We start from the raw sequence: 26,381 nt of genomic DNA, 5'->3' as shown, positions 1-26,381 counted from the left end.
AACTCATAAATAGACTCTTCTCTTGATAACCAAAACATCCAGAGATAGCTCACACGTGTGAAACAGCCATTGCAGAAATAGAGGATCAAACACAAAAGAGAGCTTTCCACATGGAAGCATTTCACAGATTCATCAGCAGCAATTCAGAGATGTAATTAGCCTCCCAGTGATCAGACACAGAGCGATGTTTAGGAGCGTGTGTTTTATTGGCCCTTCTTTTACAATGCCAATCTTGTTTGTGTAATCCAAAAAGATCATGATGCCGATAGGAGAATTAGGGGCTGTGCAGGATGTTCAAGGGGTAGTGTGAGCTCGATGGGCTGGTGGAGCAGCTGATCGGCAAGAAGGCTGGCGTCTATAGCCCCACGGAGGAGCAAGAATTTTAGCTGGTGGCAGTGGGAAGGGAGCCGAATACTCGCTGGCAGCTGGACCCCCTCACTTCCAGCTCCAAGGGTCACTGCTCTCTAGCATTCCCCAGCCCTCTCTCCAGCATCCCCCAGTCTCCTCTCCCATGTACTCTGCACCCCATCCAGGCTGACTACCGATCTCTTCTTTCGCAGCTCGGCAGCCCCCCGTCGCCTTTTATGCCCCTCCTCCCAGCCCTGCCTGACCCTCCAAACCGGGCACTTTGCACTGACCCAAAATATGAAGTTGAAAATGAAGAGCAGGAGCTTGATACAGCGCATCCCTCCTTGCACTCTCCCCATGGCAGGTCCTCCTTCTGTAGCTGTAGGAGCAGCCGCAGCAGCACTATCAACAAGATCCTTGCAAATAACTCGCAGGCAGGCAAGCAAGAGCTTTCGCCGGCTGCCGCTTCCCGGGCTGAGGGGGCGGGGCTAGGGCGGGGCCCTCTAGGAGGAGGCAGGTGCCGGGTGGGGCCGGCGGCTGCGAGGTTTGCTTGGTGAACCGCCTGGGAGAGTGCGTGTGTTTTTGATCAGGCGTCAGGAGGCTACTTCTGAAAAGAGAGATGTCGGGACTCCAGCTTCCACGGGAACCGGACCCTCTCGCCCGAAACTTGCTCCTTCAACCTAAATCTATGGGGGAAAGCACTCTGCCCATGGTCAACATTATTTTTATTGTGATTACTTGGTCAATATCATTACAGGGTCAACATCATTTTTATTGTGATTATTTCATAGATCGGGTCTTAGAAACAGATTCTGGCGCAGTTCTAAAAGCCCTCCCCACAATTTAACTCAGCCCTGCCCCCCCCCACGCCCCGTCTCTGTTTATGACGTCTTGTTTCTTTCTTTAGTTCCCAGAATTAATGTGGACGCTGCCTGGTTTACACACGCATCAAGATGAGATGGTGGACTCCTGAGGAGGTAGAATGGACTGTACTGCATCGGACTCTAGGTGGGAGGTACTTACTAATGTAAAGTACAGTAAAGTGTGTCGTCCAGTGTCGGTGTCAACTCCTGGCGACCACAGAGCCATGTGGTTGTCTTTGGTAGAATATAGGAGGGGCTTACCATAGCCTCCTCCCGTGCAGTATGAGATGATGCCTTTCAGCATCTTCCTATATCGCTGCTGCCCGATATAGGTGTTTCCCATAAGCTGGGAAACATACCAGCAGGGATTCGAACTGGCAACCTCTGGCTTGCTAATCAAGTCATTTCCCGCTGTGCCATTGTAAAGAAAGAACGAAAGAAAGAAAGAAAACCTTTACCTTGAAATGGAATGCTTGCATATTAGGGGGTGATGTAACCTAACCCACTCCTTGCAGTGTTACTTTTCTACTCGTAAGGAGGAGTTGCGTGTGTGTTTAATGTAAGGAAGCACTGAAAAATCTGATTTTGACTTTCTGCCACTTGCCGTCTGAAGTGGTACAATCCTGTTTCTGCCAGTGCAGGACTCTACTGTCTCCATGTGCTGTAGGACTAGAATGCCCCCACTGGCCGCTACACTGTAGCAATCTGTGAAGGCTGTATTTAAAAAGAAAGATAAAATCTCTGGGGTGCAATTGAGGTTACAGTTCTATGCACATTTACTAAGGATTAATTCCCACTAAAATCAATGAAACTGAATCCTGAGTGAAATACCAGTGACTGTGTTATAAGATTGAATTGTATTATATTGAATTGTATTGAATTTTATTATGGTCAATGACAAGCTGCTAATACACTAAATCACATAGAATACAAGAAAAATGTAGTCGGCATAGATACAATATATATCGAACAATCAACTAAATAATCAAACAGACCTAGTACCTGGGATTAATTACTTTCAGTTAGTTGTTGCTGAATACTACAGGCTGTGGCATAGAGAGTGGGCAACAAAATGGCAGATGCAGTTCAGTGTTTGCAAGTGTGAAGTGATGCATTTGGGGGCAACCCACCCACTTCAAATATACGCTGATGGGTTCTGAGCTATCAGTGACTGACCAGGAGAGAGAACTTGGGGTCGTGGTGGACACTCATTGAAAGTGTCAACTCATGGCAGCTGTGAAAAAGGCCAATTCCATGCTAGGGATCATTAGGAAGGGGGTTGAAAATAAAACTGCTAATATTATAATGCCCTTATACAAAACTATGGTGCGGCCACACCTGGAGTACTGCGTACAGTTCTGGTCACCGTTCCTCAAAAAGCACATTGTAGAACTGGGAAAGGTGCAGAAGAGGGCAACCAAGATGATCAGGGGCCTAGAGCACCTTCCTTATGAGGCAACGCTAAAACACCTGTGGCTCTTAAGTTTAGAAAAAAGACGACTGAGGGGAGACATGAGAGAGGTCTTTAAAATCATGCATGCTGTGGAGAACAGGGGTGTAGATATAATTGTGTGGATGGGTTCAAAGAACCCAGGCCCCCCAGCTCCTGAGGGCCCCCCAGCTCCAAGCCTCCCTATTTCTTCATTATCTCCCTCACCCTGAGGGGTCGCCTGGGAGAGGGGTGAACACAGGCCGCCTCTCCCCTAGCTACACCCCTGGTGGAGAAATTTGTTAGAGAGAAATTTGTCTCCCTTTCACATAACACAAGAACCAGGGGTCATCTCATGAAACTGATTGCCAAGAAATTTAGGACTGACAAAAGGAACTTATCCTATGGAATTCTCTGCCACAAGATGTGGTGATAGCCACTAGCCTGGATGGCTTTAAATTCATGGAGGACCAGTCTATCAATGGCAACTTGAGGGCTATGGGTGATCTCCAGAGGTGCACCTAGGTAATTTTGGAGCCTGGGCCTAAAGACCTTTGGAGCCCCCCCGCCCTGCACGTTAAGCATCATCCCCCTACACATAAACACCATGACACACAAAAATACTGTGTGAGTGCTTGAGGGCATAAACAGCAACTGAATTCATAAGTATATAAGAATATAAAACAGGTATATTTATGCAAATATGCATTAGCAGAAACATTTCAACATGCAACCTAACATGGTCCCATCCCACATATTTATTTCCCCACTATCCCCCATCTCTAAAGCAGAGGTCATGCTCAGCCGCCCGCCCAGCTCAGGTCACAGTCAAGCTCAGCCGCCTGGTGCAACACGAGCTGGCCGTGTGGCACAGTGACCAGACCACCTAGGACAGACTAAAAAAGATTTAGGGCCCCCCAAGGGGTAGGGAGGCCCTGGAGTTCCACCCAGAAGTCTGGGGGAAAGAGCATCTCTGGCCACCTCCAGCCTCAGAGGCAAGATGCTTCTAAATCCCAGTTGCAGGAGAGCAACAGCAGGAAACAGGGCCTGCCCTCAGCTCTTGCCGGTGGGCTTCTCAGAGGCATCTGGTGGGCCACTGAATGAAACAGGATGCTGGACTAGATAGGCCTTGGGCTTGATCCAGCAGGGCTTTTCTTATGCTTTTCTTAACCTACATTATACATTGTTAGGCTTTTGATCTGAAAGGCGGGAAGAAACATAAAATTCCACAGACCTGTCTGGCAAATTCTCTAAAAAGGGCAAAATAAAAGTGTACTGAATGTCTTGGTAAAAAGAACAATGCAAAAGAACATGATCCACTGTTTTGACTTCACTCACTTTGCAAGGGATTTTTAGTATTTTCTTTTTAAAATTCTATTAGCATGAAACTTGCTTTGCAAGGGCATGTGCATTCAGGGAGTGGAATGTTCTGATATCTGCCCTCAAGCAAAACCGAAGGTAGAATGTTATAGTGCACCATTGAAAATGCCCTTGAAAATGCCCTCTGGTGTTTCAGAATTACGAGGTTGGTGAGATAATTAACTGGCCTAAAGTTAATCCTAGCACCCTCTAGACCAGGCCTGCTCAATTTAGGCCCCCCAGCTGTTTTTGAACTACAACTCCCATAATCCCCAGCCACAGTGGCCAATAGCCAGGGATTATGGGAACTGTAGGCCAACATCTGCAGGAGGGCCGAAGTTGAGCAGCCCTGCTCTAGACCATGGATTCTCAATGTTGGGCCTCCAGATGTTCTTGGACTTCAACTCCCATAAACCCCAACCATTGCCACTGCGGCTGGGGATTATGGGAATTGAAATCCAACAACATCTGGGGACCCAATGTTGAGAATCCCTGCTCTAGACTACAGTACCTAGGCACCAAACTCAGGTATTTTTGCTGTTCTGTATCCAGAATATGCTGTCTAAGAGTCATTTTGGCATTGTCATAACTCAATGATATCAAGAAATCTGGGGAGAACGCATAAGATGAAAGCTTTTCCACAAGGGCCCTTCTCCAGCCAGAGTAAAAACCATCAAGATATGTTGGACAGGAGGGAGACCCATAGGAAAACATATTAATTTAAGTGGAAGTTTAAAAGTTAGAGCCAAGCTCAGACCTCCACGGTCATTAATCCCACCTCCAGGCACAAAGCAACATTAAACACACAATGTGCAGCAGAGAAAATAGATCTCAGAAATTTTGATAGAACCACTTCCAAATTGCCAAAATTGTGGTAAACACATAACTGGGTGCCATGTAACAATAGGGCTAAGGCTTTTGCCTCAAACACCTTAATAGCTGAAGGAATACACTGACCGCCACTAGAACAAAAAAATCCGTGGATGGTAGTAACACTCCTTTGTGTGCTCTCTGTGACATGCTTGACTTGTGCCTTCCAATTACTAGTAGCATGAAAAATAACTCCCAGATATTTGTAATACGTTATCTGTTCAATTTTGGTCCAGTTTATCTGCTAAACAGGTCTCCTGGCACAATCCACAACTTTCTAGTGTTAGAAGATGTTTCGTAATATAATCAAGAACAGGTCACTCGAGCTGAACTGTACTAGGGGAAGCCGGTTCGTATCTTCTTCCTCCCCATCATCACGGAATCGTGGTGCCTAGTTGTCCAGTAACTAAAGGGTTATATTCTTTTGATTTAAAGATTCTCAGCTCTTGGCTCCAAACTAATTTTGGATAACTTTGAAAGTTAGAAGAGAGTGCCTCTGAGCATATAAGGCGTCCCTTCCCACCATCACACATCTAGGATGTGTGGAGCCAGCGTGGTGTAGTGGCTAGAGTGCTGGTCTAGGACCTGGGAGACCTGAGTTCAAATCCCCATTCAGCCATGAAACTAGCTGGGTGACTGGGCCAGTCACTTCTCTCTCAGCCTAACCTACTTCACAGGGTTTTTTGTGAAAGAGAAAATTAAAATTATGTAGTACACCGCTCTGGGCTCCTTGGAGGAAGAGCGGGATATAAATGCATAATAATAATAATAATAGGATTAGTGTGGATTGTGGAAGGCTTTGAAGGTCAGAGAAGGCATGGCTCAGTCGCAAACATGTCTGAGCCTTCCCAGCACCTGTCCTTTTCCAAATAAAGCCCTGCCAACTGGCTTCTTCCCCGAACCACACCTCCTGGGAAAGCCCTGGGTATCCTCAATTACTGCTTGTGTTCAGTGGGTGGGGGGAGGAACCTCTTGTGGTTGTCAGTCTGACTTGTCAGCACCTGTGTAGGCAAGATTGTTGCCACTGGCTGTGTTTTGTTGTGATTTGTTTTTCCAGTTGTTGCCATGCCAGGGGAGCTGAGAACCCGGGACACAAGAAGCCCTTTTAGAAAGCTGTTCTTTAGGTTCCCAGGCAGGCCAGATAAAATCTAGAAGTGATGCTCAGTGTACTTTGGGCTATGGAATTTAGTTTCTGTAGTGATTTAATTGTTTGCTCTCCACATGTTGGCAGATCACATGACTTTGTTGAGTGAAGAAAGCAAAAACAACACACCATATATGAGGAGCAGAAAAAGAGAGGTGAAGAGGCAGCACCAAAAATACTAACAGTCCCGAAAGGGAAAGGAAATTTTGTAAAAGGAGAAGTCAGAACCTCATAATGATACTCAAAGTAAAAAAAAGGTGATTTGTGGTATGTCCTACATTGTAGGATACCAATGCATTTTGGCACATTGCCTTCTTCAGAGTGCGGTCTTATTGTAGCAGTTTGCTTAGAGCAGGGGGTTTCAACCTTGGGTCCCCAGATGTAGTTGGACTACAACTCCCACAATCCCAAAGACCATTGTGGATGATGGGAGTTTTAGTCCAACAACATCTGGGAACCCAAGACATGGCTCAGAGCGAATGAAACAAACCCATATGAGAGGAAGGGGCAGGGAATGGTGTAATGCATGAAGCCCCTTCCTCACTCAGCTAATTTATCATTCATCTAGCCTATTTTATTTACAACATGCTTTACCATTGCAATTCACTCTTGCAAACATGCATTTGAAAGCCGAGATGGGGTGTGGGGACTGGAAGTGTGTGTGTATGTGTGTGATTTGGCATGGAAAAATGGCCACCAGGGAAAGGACTAAGCACCCTCTCAGCCCCATCCACTGCTCCAATCCTGATTGCCTACTCTGGAGGCACCCTTTCCTCTTCAAAAAGTGATGCTGGGCTGCCGTTGCCTGTATTTGTATGTAATATATTGTTTGTTGTCGAGGCCTAATTTCCACAAAAAGCAGATGGATTGGTAAACCTGTGCCTGGATTTTTCTCATTGAATGTCAGGTAAAGGTTCATGTGGTTGGGTGTTTTCCCATACAACAATGAGATGTTAAGAAAATAGTTCTATCTAGTCTCACCCCTGATATGCAAGCAGTGGAGTAGCCACCACTGAACTAGGGGAGACAAACACCCTGGGCTGTAGGTCTCTCTGAGGGCTGCCTGCCAACCTCTCCTGCCCTCCCTGTGCTTGCTGCTCACAGCTTGTCCAGTGGCAACCACCTTGCCAAGTTATCCAATCCTAGTGATGACAGACAGCCCCTTTAAGGCAAGCCTATTTTTGTGCTGGAATGGGGCAGCACTCCAGCACAGGTGGCATAAAGTTGGATAGGTGCTGCCCAGCAAAGGCAGGCTGGTGGCAGCATGGGCATACAGTACCATTAATAAGATAACGGGAGACAAGTGTCTCCTGGCCCACAGCCTGTGAGGGGCTACCAAGGCCAGTCCTTGCCCTCTCTCCAGCCCCGTAGCCAGGAATGTAAGCTGCAGTCCCCCCAAGCAGGTTCTCTGTGACTCCCAATTTCTCTTAGGTCAGTCAGAGTGGAGGAGAGTGGCAGATGCTGCAGCCACAGCAGAGAGGCTTCTTGAGTTCCTCCCTCGCTCGACAACTGAATGTAGTTAGGACTGGGAGTTAGCAAGCTGTTCAAGTGGAAAGGAAAGTCAAACAAACAACTCTTATCTGTGTGTTTTTTGTGTGTGATTTGTTTTCTTTCTGCTTCCCACATTTATGGAGAGTGTGTGTGTGTTTGTGTGTGTGAGAGAGTGTTTGTGCCTGAGCTATTTTTAACTTAAAAAAAATAATTTTAAATGATTGGGTTCTTCCCTCTAAGTCTTGATGACCCATGTGAAGTTATCTTCTTCTAACATGCAATGAGTCGTTTTCCTCTTTGTGGAAAGGGAAAAGGAGGGGTGTGTGTGTGCGCGTGGGGTGTTATTGATTTTGTTCTTTGATAGTGCCGTGGTTGTTGGAAATATATTGTTTTTCAACCAAACAAGTTCTCAGGAAAATGTCCCTTGCTCCCAGAATGGCTCACAATACTTGAGTGCTGGGGAAGAATGGAGCTAGCCTAGCATCCTTTCTGATTGTTTGCTAATTTTAAACTGGTTTGCCTGGATATCCCTTCATCTGCCTTTTCCAAATGAAACATATTGCGGGGTTTTTAAAAATCCCACCATGCTATAGCTCTGACAAAAATTGTTAAGCTTGGAACAGAAGCTTGCTTTGGAACCCACAGAAGGGGAGGAGAGCTGGTCTTGTGGTAGCAAGCATGAATTGCCCTCTTGTATTTCACAAAGCTGATACCATTGTATTATTTGGCTCTGCTGTTATTTACACCTTGTAACTATAGTCTCCTGTCCTCTGTTAATCTGCTGCACAATATTACACATGTCCTTAATGTTCTTCTGCAGCAGATATGAGGCCAGGAGAAGGAGAGGAAGGCAGTGAAGAGTCCATTAAAAATAAATTTCTAAGGAGTCTCCTCTTTGATTTGGACCCATGGGGGTGGGTGGGTTCTGCTTTGCTTTGGGCTGAACCCTTTGGCCTTGTGAAGCTTCACTATGGCTTTAGCCTCAGAAAAGTCAACAGGTCTCAGAAGTACCTGTGTCATTCCCAGGACTCCCGGGCAAATAAAGGGTGGTAAAATACAAGCTGTGGAACATGCTGCCTGTTCTCTTGCCACTGGGGATGGAGGTACAGGCAAGTGACTTGTCTCCTGCCTCCTCTTGGCCCACCCCCCGTACTTTTAGGATTGGGGGGTGAGTTGAGGAGCAAAGGGTTTGGTCTGGTCTGGTTTGCTTTGGGCCCAACTAGATGGTGCTTTGATTCAAACAGAAGTGGGCTGAAGCCAAATAGGCTCCTGAAGCTTCGAACAGCCCCATATTTTAGCTTATTCTCCATAGAGATTGGATCTTTCTGGAGTTTTGCAGAGTGTGGTTCCTTCTGCAAAGCTAATGTCAAGATGTTGCTCAAATTGGGAGCACCAGTGAAGTCAAGTACTGAGTTATTGAAGGGTGATGCACATCAAACTCACCCTGAGCAAGAAATCTTGCAGATAGATGTCTATTCTCGCTGTGCAGGCCGATAATATTTGGATAAGAGCTGGCCTCCCCAAGACACATCCATGATCTCATAGGTGGTAAACTTTGGATGCCAGTAGGGGTATGTCAGAATGGAAGGCAACTCTGAGCCGTGGAGCAAATGATACAACTCTGATACAAATGATAGAACTCTGGAGCAACTCTGAGCCATGGAGCAAAATGATCAGGGCCGTTCTCCTGTAGAAAGTCAATCGGAAAGAACAGAAGTAGGCCAACATATGGTTGCTGACTGCCGAACATGTAGAAATTAAGAAGGTAAAGTTTTTCTTGGCATGGATGGGAAAAGCTTCACCTGTTAAATGTCTGCATGCCAAACAGCTGTTAAACATATAGGAGCAGGGTCAGTTAAAAGGCAGTTCTAATCCAAAATGCTGTTACACTTAAGCTGTGACCCTATGCCTATGGAATAAGCCATATTGAACACAGGGGAAATTACTTCAAAGGAAAAAGTCTTAGGATCATTTTAAACGGAGGTCACCTTTTGATTTTGCTAATGTTTAACCAGTTAATGATGTGGGTATCTTGACCAGGGGTGTAGTGGAGGGGTGGATGCATGGGGACAGAATGCCGGTACTTTTCAGCGTCTAGTCAGGGTCTCCCTATCTGTCCCTACTCTATGACCCCTGAACTGACTCTGCAGCACTTCCTGTGCTGTCACAATCCTTCCTTTCCTCCTAGAGAGCAGATGGAAACATCTCTCTCTCTCTCCTTACCTATCCACTATGTAGTCCTTTAGATTAGATAGAAGTCTTTCCTATCTAAGTGTATTTAACCAATAAATATTTAGTGTTTAGTCATACAAGGATCTCCATGTGTTTCCTCTAAATAGCTGCAATATCCCAACCATCCTCTGCTACCTACACTGTAACTGGAGTGTGTGCTCATTCCTTAGTGCTGTGCTGTTTTACCTATTGTGGGTAAAAATCAATAACCTCTAACAGAACCTGAACTTCTGAATTTGCAACTACATTATTGACGCAGACCCTTTAAAGCAGGGGTTCTCAAACTTGGATCCCCAAATGTTGTTGTACTACAACTCCCATCACCCCATTAAGACTAGATTTTATTTAATCACTGCAAATGCTGTTATCATTTGTTTTGATTAAGAGAAGACCTTCAGTATGTATGCTGCAACATCTTCTGCATCACTAAGGCAAAAGGTGGGGTGGGGTGTGTGGGAGGTTGTTTTAGCTTTCCCTGTTTTGCAACAGGTGGGTCAGTAAGTCCTAGCCTAAGAATCTACTGCCAAGCAGGATCCTTTTAGGTCCAGGAAGAGGAAACATGGACAATCCATTGGAATGCAATCAAAAAGGTCACAGAGCAGCTTTTAAAATGACACCTGGGGGATTGCCAACAGGTTTGGCAAGCAAAATCCCCTAATGTGTGAGGGTGCAAACATTTCAGTTAGACCAGTAGGGGACAGAGAAGAACCAGGAGTAGAGCAGATGGAAATGCATGACAGCTGGTCAAAAAAGTCAAGTGACAGTAAGGGAGATAGCGCACACCAATGCCAGGTAAGAGACTCTGAATATCAGTGCCAGAAACCTCTGAGCCAAGATGTGTGAGCTGGAGTGATTGGTTGCCAATGAAAACATAGATATAGTGGCCATAACGGAAACCTGGTGGAATGGTGAGAATCAGTGGGACACTGTTATTCCTGGATACAAACTCTAAAGAAAGAACAGCAAGGGGAGGATTGGGGGAGGAGTAGCTCTGTATATTAAAGAAAGGATAGAATCCAACAAGTTTGAAAACCTAGGAAGATCAGAGTCCTCCACAGAATCATTATGGGTGACTATACAAAGACTGAAAGGATGGTTTACTAGGGATGTGCTATCACCCTCTGGATTAAAATGCTGAGAGTGACCTGGAGTTGGAGAAGCAAATCAGAGAGGTGTCAACGAGAGTAGGGATGTGCACAAATTGATTTTTTAAATTCGATTTATGCCCAAAACAAATCACTCCAGTTTTGTTTTGTGTCAAAATCTACCCCCCACAAATTGCCCCAGATTTGATTTGTATTTGCTTTGATTGTATTTGGATTTGGATCCATTCAGACCATTTAACAAGGTCCCAGGGGCACCAAATTTGGGTGGTAGGTCGGGCCCCATGGGTGCCATCTACCACCCAAATTTCAAGGCAATGGGACATTTGGTTGATTTTTAATGAATTATTTTAGTTTTTACTGATTTTGAACATTTCTGCCATAGGAAATAATTGGAATCACCATATCCTAACCCTAACACAGATTTCCAGCTTTCTTTCTTTTTTTTAAGCTAAGCTCTAGCCCTTGTAGAAGTGGAGTTATGGAGCAAAATTTGTGGTCATTATTTTTCAAGTGTTTGGATTCTTTGATGTATAATAACTTTTTCTCATAATGAATCCCTATGAGGATTCATTGCACACCTTCATTTCTTCTGTTCATTTTGACTGTCACTGGACAGTGTCAACTGTCAACTGCCATGTGCCAACTACACCCCACCTGCCCTCACCTGCAAGGCAGTGGGGTACTCATTTTAATTTTAAGGCTATATTGAAATGTTTAGATTTTTTGGTGTCTAATAACCTTTTCTCATAATGAATCTCTATGAGTATTCATTATACACCTTCATTTCTTCTGTTCATGTTGACTATCACTGGACAGTTACAACTGTCAACTGCCATGTGTCAACTACACACACACACACGCGCACTGCGGTGCTCTATTTTTTAGGTATTTTTCAAGTGTTTAGATTCTTTGGTGTCTTCATTTCTTCTGTTCATTTTTACCCAACTGCTTTGCAGGTGGGGGTGGGGAATTAGTGGCATCCCATGTTCCAACTACCCCCCAAACCACAAGCCGCTGGGTAATCAGTTTATATTTTAGGAATTTTTGAGGTGTTTAGACTCTTTGGTGTGTAATGAATCCTCATAGGGATTCATTATGAGGAAAGGTTATTAGACACCAAAGAGCCTAAACACTTGAAAAAAATCCTAGAACATAAACTGAGTAGTACCCCATTGCCTTGTGGGTGGGTGTGGGGTGTAGTTGACACATGGCAGTTGACAGTTGGCACTGTCATAGGAGGAGAGCTGGTCTTGTGGTAGCAAGCATGACTTGTCACCTTAGCTAAGCAAGGTCCACCCTGGTTACAAATGAATGGGAGACTAGAAGTGTGAGCACTGTAAGATATTCCCCTCAGGGGATGGAGCTGCTCTGGGAAGAGGATCAGAAGGTTTCAAGTTCCCTCCCTGGCATCTCCAAGATAGGACAAGATTTTTTTTATTGAACCAACAAACTACCAAAGCATACAGTATGTTGCCAAAGCACAATTATATACAAAGTGGTTGTTTGTACATCATATATCTACAAAGATTTACACACAAGGATTTGGAAACCCACAAGGTTATGAAGTATATGCAGGTAGTACTCGGGGGTGGGGGATTTCAAGGCACATCAGGTTATTGGGGGGGGGGGTTACGTCCGACATCCATTTCCACAATTTGTCCCATTGCTGTTTAGAAGAGATACACTTGTCTCTTTGCACATAACAATACAAACTTTTCCAGAAGAGATTTACTGTCTCATCTGCATGAACCTCTTGGTCGCGTCTTCCCTCCCTATTCCTATGCAGGAGCATTGCATAAATGACATACAGGTTTACTAACCTGATTACGAGAAGGGGAACGTTCCAATTCCCTAGTATGAAGACACCTGTTCCGTCCCGTTTCCTTGAAGGTTTCTTTCTGGGACCTCGAAAGGAGGTACTATTGCTCAAACCCGAGGTTAGTTCTTCCCAAGTCTGTTTTTCCAAATCAGGCCACTATAACAGCTTGCTTACTCCCTGCCACACTCTTTTGGCTACCACATACTCTTTTAAGAAATATGAGTGGGTTTCCCTGAATGTTTTACCTAGCTTACTAGCTTTCTGTTTGCAGGTGATTTTAGGGCACTCTTGCTGGTCCTCTGGGAGCCATGGCTTAGCCGCATTAAGTGGTAGTACTTGATAGTATAAGCGCCACCTTGTTTCCCATACATGGAAAGGGACTTTTTTCTCCTTAAAGAGAGCGATAGGGTGATTGGGTTGCAACAAGTACTATGAAGTGTGGTGTTTGTAGCGTTTACGTTCTAAATCGGGTTTTAAGATACCCACTTCTAGATTCTCTCCATAAATTGTTTTCCTTAGCTGCTTAACTGAGGAGGATCCTTTAAATAGATCCGGTTCAACCTTCCATTTTTAAAGTGTGAATAACAAATCTCTCAAGTAGTCCGGGTGTTCTCTTTTTAATACTTGTGTGATATTACCATTGAAAGATCCTTTCCCCCACCATGCTATGCCCCATGCTGACTTGCGCCGACGCAGAGCGAAAAGCGAGACCCAGGTTTTTTGCAGGAGGTTGGACATATTATGGACATTCACGAAAATCCAGTTTCCAAAATTGTAGGACATGAATTCAGTTACAAAATAGGGTTGCAGGGCAGGTAGGGCTAGGCCTCCCCGCTCAACCTCCTTAAATGCTACCGCACGGGCCAAAGGGAAGGACGCTGTGTGCCATACTAGACGGAAGATCTGGCTTTCAACTCTCCGAAGGAGATCGAGCGGGGGAGGATAGACTACCGCCAGGTTATGCACCGGGGGTATCAGGTAAGTCCGGATGTAAACCGCTTTCTGGTACGTGGCGAGGCTCCATTTTTTCCACATGGTGATTTTAAGCATTACATTTTCTTCCCAATCTGTCCAATTTCCCCCCAGACTTTTTCCTTAATCCCATATTCAGTCCCCAAAATGTTCACTGTATCTACCCACTTCAGTTTGGACTCTGGGGCCCCTTCGCTCTTACATTCAGAGATGGGTAGGTACGAGAGTTGCTGGCGTCCAGGGTCCATTTAACAAATACACTTTTGTCAGCATTTAATTCTGAGCCCGAGATCTTGTCATATTCCCAGAAGAGGTCTAGTATTACAGAGATTTCATTTTCATTCGATAACAGTAATGTTACATCATCGGCATGAGCTACAAATTTTACCCTAAACTCAGAATGTGGTTCTGAGTGGACAGGTGGTTCGGCTATCCCCTCACTCTCCCTCCTCCTCCCTCCCAGGAAGATCTCGCAGGGTGGAGGGATAGAGACCAAGAGTCCTTGCAGATGGGGTTCTCTCTGAATCTTTTGCACAATTCTGTGAGGAGGAAAAGCTGTTGATAAACTACCAAAACTACTTTGCCAGGAGAGTTAAAGACAATGGCTGGTACATCAATGGTAATAAAATAGCTCAGGTCCACTGTTTTAATTATCTAGGAATAGCTTTTAACTCTTCAGGTCGAAGAGATGCACACCTAAATTATGTTTCACAAGTAGCACAGGGGAGTGCCTCGGCCGTCATGTCTTACTATTATACCAAGGGAGGGTGATATGTCCCAGCAGCTTTGAAACTATCTGAGGCAAAAGTAGCGGCACAGCTGCTATATGGTGCTCAATTGGGCCCTTACTCCTACCTTACCTGGATAGAGACAATACAACCTAAGATCAATTATGCAAGCCCCAAAATGTGTCTCCAATATAGCATTAAGACTGGAATTGGGAGTCACACGAGTGGAAACCCGCGTGTGGATTAGTTCCCTTAACTACTGGTTGAAGGTGGTGTTCTCACCAATGGGCCTGACCCCACTGATGCTTGAAGACAGTTTTCAGATGCAGTGGAAGTCAGCTGTTAAAGAAAAGCTCACCTCTTGTGGCTTTTCCCCTGAAGTGCTGCAATCCATGGGCCATGAGCAAGCAAAAAAGGCTGTTGCACAAATAATATTGGACACTGAATAGCAACAGGAGTTAAGCAAGGCCCCAAAACAACTTAAATTATGGAGATATGCCTTTAGCACCAAGCCCTAATAGTTTCCAAATATCGCAGAGCATTTGCGTTGGTCCGCTTTGATGTGTTGCCCTCAGCAGTGCTATATGGCAGATATGATGGAACTCCCTACTCAGAACGCTACTGCCCCTGTAGTACACAGGCCATAGAGGATGTGGGTCATGTTTTATTATATTGTAACTTTTACAGGGATTCGCGTGAATCATTAATTTTACCCTTGATTAAGGATCTAGCAAGCAGAGGAGATGAAGCATACATTTTATTTCTTTTATCGGATCATCAAGCCTACATTACCCATAATGTGGCTAAATTTTGTTTAATAGCAATGAATATACGACAACAACTAATGACCACTGTAGTGGAATAATTTATCATGCCGCTGTATATTCGTAAAGCTATGCTGTTGTTATACTGTATGTGTATGACGTGTTTTTTTCTTCATGCTTCTGTACTGGTCAAAGACTGCAATAAAGTTTATCTATCTGAAGATGTGTAATGAATCCTCATAGGGATTCATTGAAGGAAAGTTATTATACACCAAGGAATCCAAACACTTGAAAAATAGTGACCACACATTTTGCTCCATAACTCCACTTCTACAAGGGCTAGAGCTTAGTTTTATTTTGTTTTTAAATGAAAGCTGGGAATCTGTGGAAATTAATAGGAGGGATCTGAATCTTGAAACAATTCAAATTGGATCCAAATCTAGCCAATGGACTACAGGGGTGATTTGTTTTGTCTCCAAATCACCCAAATCAGCTAGATTCAGTTACAAATCTGAGCTTCTCAGGCTTGGAGGCTGAAGAACTGGGCCAATTTGAGGTGATGGGAGAGGATGTTCTAAACTGTCTTGAAAAAGTAAAATTAACAAATCTCCAGGGCCAGATGACATCCACCCAAGAGTTTTGAAGAAACTCAAATGTGAAATTGCAGATCTCCTAGCAAAAATATATAACTTTCCCCCACAATCAGGCTCTGTACCAGATGACTGGAAAGTAGCTACAGGTGAAACTCGGAAAATTAGAATATCGTGCAAAAGTCCATTAATTTCAGTAATGCAAATTAAAAGGTGAAACTGATATATGAGACAGACGCATTACATGCAAAGCGAGATAAGTCAAGCCTTAATTTGTTATAATTGTGATGATCATGGCGTACAGCTCATGAAAACCCCAAATCCACAATCCCAGAAAATTAGAATACTACATGGAACCAAGAAGACAAGGATTGTAGAATAGAACAAATATTGGACCTCTGAAAAGTATACAGTGTACTGTGCTTGATTGGCCAGCAAACTCGCCTGACCTGACCCCATAGAGAATCTATGGGGCACTGCCGAGAGAAGGATGAGAGACATGAGACCAAACAATGCAGAAGAGCTGAAGGCCGCTAATGAAGCATCCTGGTCTTCCATAATACCTCATCAGTGCCACAGGCTGATAGCATCCATGCCACGCCGCATTGAGGCAGTAATTGCTGCAAAAGGGGCCCAAACCAAGTACTGAATACATATGCATGCTTATACTTTTCAGAGGTCTGATATTGTTCTATTCTACAATCCTTATCTTATTGGTTCCATGTAATATTCTAATTTTCTGGGATTGTGGATTTGGGGTTTTCATGAGCTGTATGCCATGATCATCACAATTATAACAAATTAAGGCTTGACTTATCTCGTTTTGCATGTAATGCGTCTGTCTCATATATCAGTTTCACCTTTTAATTTGCATTACTGAAATTAATGGACTTTTGCACGATATTCTAATTTTCCGAGTTTCACCTGTAATGTAACTCCAATTTTAAAAAAGGGATCCAGGGGGGATCTGGGAAATTCGCTTAATTTCTGTTCGCTTAATTTCTGTGCTGGGTAAATTGATGGAAAGGACAAAATTGTTAAACATATAGAAGAACAGGCCTTGCTGAAAGACAACCAGCTTGGCTTCTGCAAAGGCAGGCCTTGCCTCGCTAACCTTTTGGAGTTCTTTGAGAGTATCAGCAGGCATGTGGATAAAGATGATCTGGTTGACATAGTATCCTGGATTTCCAAAAAGCTTTTGACAAAGTTTCTCACCGAAAGCTCTTGAGTAAACTTAGCAGTCAAGGGGTAAGAGGACAGGAAATTGTGGATTTCAATTGTGGATTGGTAACTGGTTGAAGGACAGGAAACAGAGAGTAGGAATAAATTGACGGTTTTCACAATGGAGGGAAGTAAGAAGTGAGGTCCCCCAAGAATCTATACTGGGACCGGTGCTCTTGGACTTGTACATAAATGATGTAGAAGTTGGGGTAAGCAGTGAAGTGGCTACATTTGCAGATGACATTAAACTATTTTGGGTTGTGAAATCCGAAACTGATTGTGAGGATCTCTCCAAACTGGGTGAGTAGGCAACAAAATGGCAAATGTGGCTCAATGTAAGCAAGTGTAAAGTGATGCATATTGGGGCAAAAAACACCAATTTCAAATATACACTGAAGGGGTCTGAGCTGTCAGTGACTGACCAGGAGAGAGATCTTGGGGTCATGATGAACAGCTCATTAAAAGTATTGACTCAGTGTGTGGCAGCTGTGAAAAAGGCAAATTCCTTGCTAGGGTTCATTAGAGAGGGAATTGAAAATAAAAAATTCTAATATTTTAATGCCCTTTATACAGATCTATGGTCTGGTCACATTTGGAGTACTGCATATGGTTCTGGTCATCATATCTTAAGAAGGACATTGTAGAACTGGAAAAGGTGCAGAAGAAAACCAATATGATCGGGGTATGAGACCTTTCTTATGAGGCAAGGCTACAGCATCTGGGGCTTTTTAGTTTGGAAAAGATGTGGGGGGACATGATAGAGGTGTCTAAAATTATGCATGGAGTAGAGAGAGTGGACAGAGATAATTTTTAAACCCTTTCTCTCAACACTAGAAACAGGAGTCATCCCATGAAACTGAAGGCCAGGAATTTTAGAAACAACAGAAGGAAGGACTTTTTCACACAGTAAGTAATTAATCTATGGAATTCTCTTCCATGGGATGTGATGATTGACATTAGCTTGGGTGGCTTTTAAATGAGCTTGGACAAATTCACGGAGGACAGGCCTATCAATGGCTACTAGTCTGGTGGCTATAAGCTACCTACAGTCTCAGGGGCAAGATGTCTCTAAATACCAGTTGCAGGGGAGCAACAGCAAGAGAGAGGGCATGCCCTTACCTCTTGCCTGTGGGCTTCTCAGAGGCATCTGGTGGGCCACTGTGTGAAACAGGATGCTGGACTAGATAGGCCTTGGGCTTGATCCAGCACAGCTCTTCTTATGTCCAGGGCTACCCAACCTGTGGTACCCCAGATGTTGAACTACAACTCCCACAATCTTCAGCCACAATATATTGTAGCTGGAGATTATGGGAGTTGTAGTTCAACAACATCTGGAGTACCACAGTTTGGGTATCCCTGTGCTCGTGCAAAGATTTTGTGCTAGCCAGATGCACTAAGTCAGGTGCTTGCATTCCTGACTAATGCTGTGGTAGCACCTGCACCACAAGGTGACACGCCTCCTGCTGTGAAACTGCTTCCTTATTTGTTTGGCAAGGAACCTTTGCAGAACAGCTCAACTTTCCCATGACCTTGTGCAGCTACACAACTTGCTTACATTATTGTAATTTTGTTCGTTGTCCAAGCACAGCAGAATGTCAGCCAGTGTCATTGGCACACAGTATATACACACCTAGCAGGACCAATGGCAATAGGATGGGGCTGTAGCTTAGTGGAAGAGCATCTTTTTGCTTCGCATGCAATTGCAAAAGTTAACAGGTTCAATTCCTGGCATTTCCAGGTAGGGCTGGGAGATACTCCTGCCTGAAACCTTAGAGAGTAGCTGTCAGTAAGTGCAGATGGACAAATGGTCTGACTTGGTATATGGCAGCTACCTATTTCTTCTATGTTCCAATATGAAAACTTCATCTGCTCACAAAACACAGCTAGTGGATTTTATGCCTAGCAGAGATTATATCTGCTATTAACCCTCAGAAGAGGAAGAAAAAGAAAAAGAGGAAATATACCAGGAACAAGGACAATCTGTATGATCTGCAGGCATGATGCAGCAAACTAGCTTAATTTAAGCAGGTCTGGTTCTGGTCACTGTCTGCATCATGGAGACTGTCTGAGAGCTGCATATATGCCATCAGATGATCCTTCATGGAAGAAAGATGGGAAATACATGTACTAAATACATAATGGGATTTTTCACATCATGTTTTGGGGCAATATAAATTCACTGCATTGAGAGAGAATGAAGAATGTGTTTAATCAAATATTGAGTTATGAATCAGGGACTGCTACACAAATGACTTCTTTGGCACCTTGAATATGTTTTGTGATTATTATAGTAAGTAAATTAATATGTTTAGACCACTGGTCAAAATATTGTTTGAACAGCATTGAGAAATAATATCAAAACATTCCATCCAAATGTGATTATTGTAAGTAAGGATCAAAATTTGTTATAAGTAAATTTTATTTAGAAATTGATTGCTTTTCCCTCTGCACTGGCCTGATGTGAAGTTAGGGATGGTGTCTTTTGTCTGGGTTGAATAGTTTTTGCAAATGTTCAGTGTCTGGCAGAATGAAGCTTTTGTATATAATTGAATGCTGAAGGTAATTAGAGGTTTGATGGGGAAGAGTTCAGCGGGCTTAAATGAAGCCAGAGCTTGTGTGTGCGTGTTTGTACTAGGGCTCTGATTATGGCAAGGCACATACAGACGGGGCATCCCAAAAGGTAACTAGAGATAGGTGAGGTTGAAGGAAGGACCCTCGATAGTCTGCAGAGAATGAGGATTAAGAAACTCAGTATGGAGAAGAACTGAAGACCCAGAGGCATGCTTGGCAGATGCAGGATACAGATATGCTCTCAGTTGCAGATGCAAAATAGTCTAAGGAGAGTTGTGCATTTGGGGATGGAAGTACTCCTGTGACTTTAACAGCATCCGAAGAAGCCAAAAATCAGTGGCTGAATGTTTTTCTCAGCAGGCTGATTCAGTGTAAAGGAAACTTCACTTGTGCAATACTACAACGATGAATTATATACCACTTTTTAACAAATTCTCAAAGTGGTTTACACAGAAAAATAAATAATAGGTTTGTTCACACAATGGTTAAATGTGTAGGACAAGCATTCTACCTTGATCTGGGAGCTGTGTTCACTTCTGGGTTTTGGTCATCTGTCAGCAAAATGCAAGGTAGGACGTGGGGGAGTGATCATGTGCAAAGCTGGTGCTGGGTAGGATGCCTCCATCCTGCCCACCTCCCATACCCAGCTTTTTAATGAGGTAGAAAGAAAAGCTGTCCTTCCCAGCATGGGCCTTACACATGATCACTCACCCACCTCCTACCTTGCTTTCTGCTGACAGATGACTGAAAATCAGGACTGCTCACATCTCTTGAACCTGGGCAGAATGCTTTTCCTACACATTTAACAGTCGAGTGAACAAGCCTAATAAGATAGTTTGCTGTCTCAAAAGGGCTCACAATCTAGAAGGAAAAAGAAGGTAGACACCAGTAAAAGCCCTTGGAAAGATGCTGTGTTGGGGTTGGATAGGGACAGTTGCTCTCCCTCTGCTAAATATCAGTCTGTCATGCAGTTGTTAAAGACCCAGAAACTGTCCCCCCATCCTCAAGACTGATAAACCTAGCACTGCATAAACATATTTGATCAGTGTGGGAATAGATATATCAGATATTGCTATATCAGATATTTATATCAATATCTTATTGATATAAATATCTTCCTTGGAGGCCTTCAGAAAAGCCTTAAAGACCTATCTTTTTAGTCTAGCTTCTAATGTTATCTAGTTTGGATTTTAATTTTAATTATTTTTTAATCTGGTTTAAATGTTTTCTGATTTTGTTTTATTATGTTTTTTATTTTATTTTAATGTAAATCACCCTGAGCCACTTTAGGAAGGGCGGTATATAAATTGAATGAATGAATGAATGAATAAACAAATAATGAATTTAATACTGTGGAAAGTGTTCGCGTTACACTGAAGATGATTTCTGAATATTATTCAGTTTAACTAAATATAATATACTAGCCGACCCCACACAGAGAATCTGTGCGCTCTTTGGGGAGTTACCTCTCCCCCCCCCACCTTCTGCCCTAGTCTCTGCTTCCGGGCAGATTTGGATTTGAGTTCCCACAAAAATTTAGGCACACCTTTGGGGAAAGGTTTATTGTACTTCTACAAGGATCAGAAGAAATAGTCCTTGGCCTTGTAGGTACAGGATGCCATCTTTTATGATCAGAGTGTTCTCTTTATGCCCTGGAGGTAAACTATAGAATGTCCTAACCCTTCAAATCAAGTTGGCACATTGCCTCCCTCCTGGGTTGTGGTGATAGAGTAAAATCCTAGCTATTTCATTGCACTTTTTTTTTTTTTTTTGCTTAATATTACCTGAACATTTTGGAATGTTGATATTATGCCAGTGGGTTAGGAACATAGGAAGCTGCCATATACTGAGTCAGACCATAGGTCCATCTTGCTCAGTATTGTCTACACAGACTGGCAGTGACTTCTCCAAGGCTGCAGGAAGGAATCTCTCTCAGCCCTATCCTGAGATGCCAGGGAAGGAACCTGGAACCTAGATGCTCTTTCCAGAGCGGCTCTGTCCCCCAAGAGGAATATCTTACAGTGCTTATACTTCTAGTCTCCCTTTCATATGCAACCAGGGTGGACTCTGCTTAGCTAAGGGGACAAGTCATGCTTGCTACCACAAGACCAGCTTGCAAAATGGTACAAGAGCAAGGGATTTGCCCCACATTCAGGAATGATGGGGACTGAGGGGGTTGAAGGAAATCTGTGGAAACCAAGTGCAAGCACTTTCCATGAATGGAAAATGCCTTGATTGTAGGAGTACAGGTCTGTGTCATACTTAAGAAATGAAAACAAACCCCTCACTGGTTGCTTTGTATTATTGCATAATCACTGATTGCATATTTATATTAATTATTTTAATGTACTGTATATTCTTATTTTTAGTGGCTGTTTTATCATTATTGTGAACTTCCTGGTGAACCATTGTGATTGAAAACCATTGTGGGGAGCCGTACCCTGCTCACCACTCTGAGACACTACTAATGAGGGAGGTCTGTTCCCCAAACTTGCGAGGTTAAAAACTTTATAATTTTGCGGACCCATTTTACTGAGAATCTCTTCCTCCCTTTATCAAGCTTCCACTGCCACCACCAAGCTCTTCTGGCTTAGGTTTTTGTCCTGACAACCCCTAGTAGTGTAGCTGAGGGCTGTGTGGGGAGAAGCATAACTCACAGGACTCTGAGTGCACTTTAAAATAAAACAAAGTCAAGTTTATTGATGTACATGTAGCTTAAAGGTTTCTCTCTACCAAAGCAGGGCTTTACACGCATAATGGTTTCTATAACAATGTTTCAAACTTAGTACTTTAACAGAGGTTAGACTTATAAGTTACCGAGGTGCAAGTGTTGGATAAAACAAGCGTTCCCTGATTCCTAGCCTTTTTACTGGAAACAAACACCCTGGTTGAAGATCCATGTAAATACCATACACATCCAACATTCATACACTGGTGTGTACAACTTACTAACCACCTCCCAGTATCCAGCCCAGAGACCCACCCTAGAGATCCTATCCCTCGCCCTAACCGTCCTTGTCATTGGCTCATCCAAGCCCTTTTTGACTCTGAGAGCGACTGGTTCGACAGTTTAACTGCCACTCTCTGCTCCATTCTAAAGCCCCTTCCTCAGGAATCCCACTTGGAAGGCGGTCCCTTGGGCTTCAAATAATGATTGGCAGCTCTAGTGCTGCTGCCAGACATCACACAGACACCGAAGGTTGGTGTAATGTAGAGGCTAAGAGACTGAGTTAGAGATCAGGAAGTCTTTTATTTGAATCTCCTCCAAGCCATGAACTCACTAGCTGGCTTTAGGCAAGCCACTCTGCCACATCTCTCCATCTGCAACTGGGGGATAATAATACCTTACCAAGTTGTAAGGCTTGGGTCCAGGGTGTTTAAGTGATCATCTTAATAGATGATCTTGATAAATGATCATCTGGGGAAGTCCGGTTACAGTTGCCACTGGCTCGTTTGGTGACTTGGAACTGGGCCTTCTCTGTGGCTGCCCCAGGGCTCTGGAAAGCACCTTTCAGCTCAGGCACCACTCATCTTCTTCCAAGCAGCCTCAGAGCCAGCAGCTGGGAATAGAAGGCATGCATGTGCTCCAGGGCCACTTGGAAAGAGTTGATCAGCATTTGATTGGTTGGCAACGTGCCGTGAGGCAGCGCTGGTGGCAGAGCAGCAGTGCTGGTGGCAGCAGCATTGCCACCAATGGTGAGGGGGGCATGCATGCAAAGCATGTGACACTGCTGGGGGGCTGCTGGGGAGGGCAAGAGGCTGCATATCCCACTGATAAGGGGACCCCTCTCTCCCTTAATGCCAGGGCTGATTTTTAGTCCCAGTCGGTTACTGAACAGAATTATGTAAAGAGATAAGTGTTGCCAATGCCAGGCGTTTCTTTCTTCCAAGATTTCTTCCAGTCTTCCTTGGCTCACTGTATAGGTCCCCTCTGTACATATGTAGCCACTTTATTTTTCAACACAGATTGTGTTGGGCTGCAACACAACATGAGACATTTTTTAATGTGAACTATAGACACCATGAGTTATGTTCCTTCTAGCATAAATGATGATTTGATGTGGTGCTTAGCCTATTTTCAGGGATGCACCAAATCAAGGATTGTGCTCATAATATTTAGCTAGTCCATTCACCAAGTGCAAAGTAGGGAGCAGACAAGTCCTCTATCTCAGATTTCTATTGAGTCACTGGGGGTGGAATTCTCAGTAAAGTTTAAGGTCTACTTTTGTATATATCAAAGTTTACATTGCAAAAAAGCCCCCCAAACACTGCTTCTTTTTTGCACATTTGTTGGGGTTACTTATTAATGTCACCCAATATAACTATGGCAATGTTATAATACAAGATAACTGTCACCCTTTTGTAAAGAAAATGATTTTCTCTTTGATATGCATACCTAGTAAATAGTTCACTTTATTGTTTTAGTAAAAGTCACTCACTGTGTAGAACTAGGGAGTCGGTTCTCCTGAGAAATAAACACAAGTAGTCTGAAACCTCTGTGTATATATGAAAAAGACTGTATAATCATAGGGAAATTTTCTGGGAAGCTGAATACCTGAACAATTTCCTTCTGTAGAGTCCCATTCCTGTTTAGCTCCTAATCCAGAACTCGGCAAAGAAGAACAGACAAAGGGCCATACAGAAACCACTGGGGGGAAACATGCCCAATGTTAATCATGAGATCAACTGCTTTATGGCCTTAAGAATTCAATATAGCTTTCACTTGTGGGGGGAAAAATGTATTTCTTTGACATGGATAACCAGACCTTTAAATAAACAATAAAAGCCCCCCGCCCCCACATTATTTAGGATGGTCCTAAAAAGTGCAAAAACAACAACCTATATATCCATTAGTCCCCAGCTAATGGCAAATGCTGCACTTTTTAGCAGGGTGGGTAAATTAAATCAACACCCTGTGCTCAGTGGAGAGACCGAGAGCAGTTTCTCCTACAAGAATATAGTGAAACATAGTTGCACTGAAAACTTTCCGTGAACAAACTCCCTTTACACTTGACCTTAATGAGCATTGAGTTTGAAGGTGCTGGGGTAGCTGCCAACTATTAAACAGAATCCTCACTGTATGTGTGAGGTTCACAGCTCTACAACTACAAAGCTGATTCTTGCTGTGTTGGGGCTGATTTCCGTGCCAGATCTCTCTCACAGAAATGGGAAGGACAACTCCATTAGAAAGTGGTGGGGCAGGCTACAGAACTAGGAGCTGGGTTTATAACAACAACAACAACAACAACAACAACATCTAGCCTTTATGAAGCACATTTAGAGTCTTCAAACTGCTTCACATAAAAGCCCTATTCACATGTCATGTCCAATGCACTTACAATCTAGCCTTGTTCAGGCATTACAAAAAAAGTGGGGACACTGTAGTCATGTACAGCATTCTTAAGGACACACTCCAAAGCCCCTGCCTTGGTGCTGATGTGCTCTGAAGCACCACCATCCCCCAGCTGTCACAGCATTTGTCTACAGAAACAAATGCTGTATTTGTGGATAAATTCTCCCATGATGCAGAATGCTGGGATGCCCCACCATTCGGATCATGGGAAGAATCTGTCAGCGAGTACAATATTTGTTTCTGTAGACAAATACAGAAACCTGAGGGGCAATGTTTCAGCGGGGTGGAGTTTCAGAGTCTGCCAGGGTCAGGGCGGGGCTTCAGAGTGTGCTTTTGAGAATGGGCGTGTGAGAATAGCATTCCCAGTTTTTATAATGCCTGAACAGGGCTTCTGTGTACAGTACATTCACAAACATATCTGTCTGCCTGTATAGTTATTTGCACACTATGGTGAAGACATGTACAGTAGGAAACTACCTATCAGTATCCTGCATTTGAGGGAACCTATAGCTCTCTTCAGGCCTTATCAGCACAAGCAGTGCTCATGCTTACAGAAGGAAAAGCGGGGAGGAAGCCCCCCCCCGCTGTCTCTCATCTCCTTCCACTCAATGAACTTGCTTAGAGCACCATTTGTTTGAAGGGGGAGGCACCGTAACCGTGTTCACCAGCTATTTTGGGAGCTGCAACCTCATTCAATTGAGGTTGCAGCTTATGGGATTGCTGGTGAACACACATAGGTTTCCTTCAGAGGTTATGGGGCAGGGTTGGTTATGGGGCAGGTTATGGGGCAGTTCTAACTCTCCTAAAGTTAGAACTGATTCACTCAACCACTGGATGCTGGAAATCCGTTTGAAATTAACACAGATGAACTTATGAAGCTGCTTTAGACTAGGGATGTGCACGGAACTGGTTCAAAGGTGGCAGGGGTTTCCCTTTAAGAGCGGGGGGAGGGTGCACTTACCCCTTCCGCTGCTTTCCCCCCACTGGCGTCGGTTTCTTAAACAGCCCATTGGGGCAGCAGCGTACGTCCCTGCCGCCCTGTTGCCCTCATCTTCCGGATATGACCGGAAGTTGCCGGCACGGGCATGTGTGCATGCGTGACGTGCGTGCACGCGGGTTAGCGTGCACCAGCGTGCGCCAGCAACTTCCAGTCATATCTGGAAGACGAGGGCAACGGGGCAGCAAGGAGATATGCTGCAGCCCCGATGTGCTGTTAAAAAAGCTGATGCTGGTGGGGGGAAAGTAGCGTGAGGGGGTAAGTACACCCTTCCCCAGCTCTTAAAGGGAGACCCCCGCCGCCTTCGAACTGCCCCGCCGCGGTTCTGTGCACATCCCTACTTTAGACTGGGGCCTTCTGCATGTAAAGTATGTGCTCTACAACTGAGCTAGAGTTGCTTGGTCACTGTGTATATTGACTCACTACCCATGGTGAGCCAGCCATGCACATGTATTAGGAGAGACAGTGATGTGTAGTGGTTAGAATGTTAGACTGTTTTCCTTGGAGGCCTTCCTGAAAACCCA

General features: G+C 44.1%; 1 protein-coding gene and 1 long non-coding RNA gene across 4 annotated transcripts in view; one reads left to right on the top strand and one right to left on the bottom strand.

The window, feature by feature from the left end:
• TSPAN2 (tetraspanin 2) overlaps positions 1–910 on the bottom strand; it is a 103,131-nt gene extending 102,221 nt beyond the window's left edge. Inside the window, exon 1 of one of the 2 annotated variants that reach the window (XM_053248927.1) lies at positions 639–910. In XM_053248927.1, coding sequence (XP_053104902.1) covers positions 639–707 — 69 coding nt within the window. In that variant the 5' untranslated portion in view covers positions 708–910. The remainder of the gene's footprint in view (positions 1–638) is intronic. The other variant, XM_053248926.1, reaches the window with a different exon arrangement.
• LOC128324397 (uncharacterized) lies at positions 879–25,930 on the top strand. 2 transcript variants are annotated; one of them, XR_008306835.1, is made up of 5 exons: positions 879–1,106; positions 1,256–1,363; positions 17,510–17,618; positions 17,771–17,842; positions 21,877–25,930. It is a non-coding gene; the product is annotated as an uncharacterized LOC128324397 (long non-coding RNA). The 2 variants fall into 2 exon arrangements; XR_008306834.1 differs by having other exon boundaries at positions 879–1,363.
• The last annotated feature ends 451 nt before the right edge of the window (positions 25,931–26,381 follow it).

The sequence above is a fragment of the Hemicordylus capensis genome, chromosome 4 (genome assembly GCF_027244095.1).
Source record: "Hemicordylus capensis ecotype Gifberg chromosome 4, rHemCap1.1.pri, whole genome shotgun sequence".
NCBI lineage: Eukaryota > Metazoa > Chordata > Lepidosauria > Squamata > Cordylidae > Hemicordylus > Hemicordylus capensis.
This window is presented reverse-complemented; position numbering and strand designations above follow the sequence as displayed.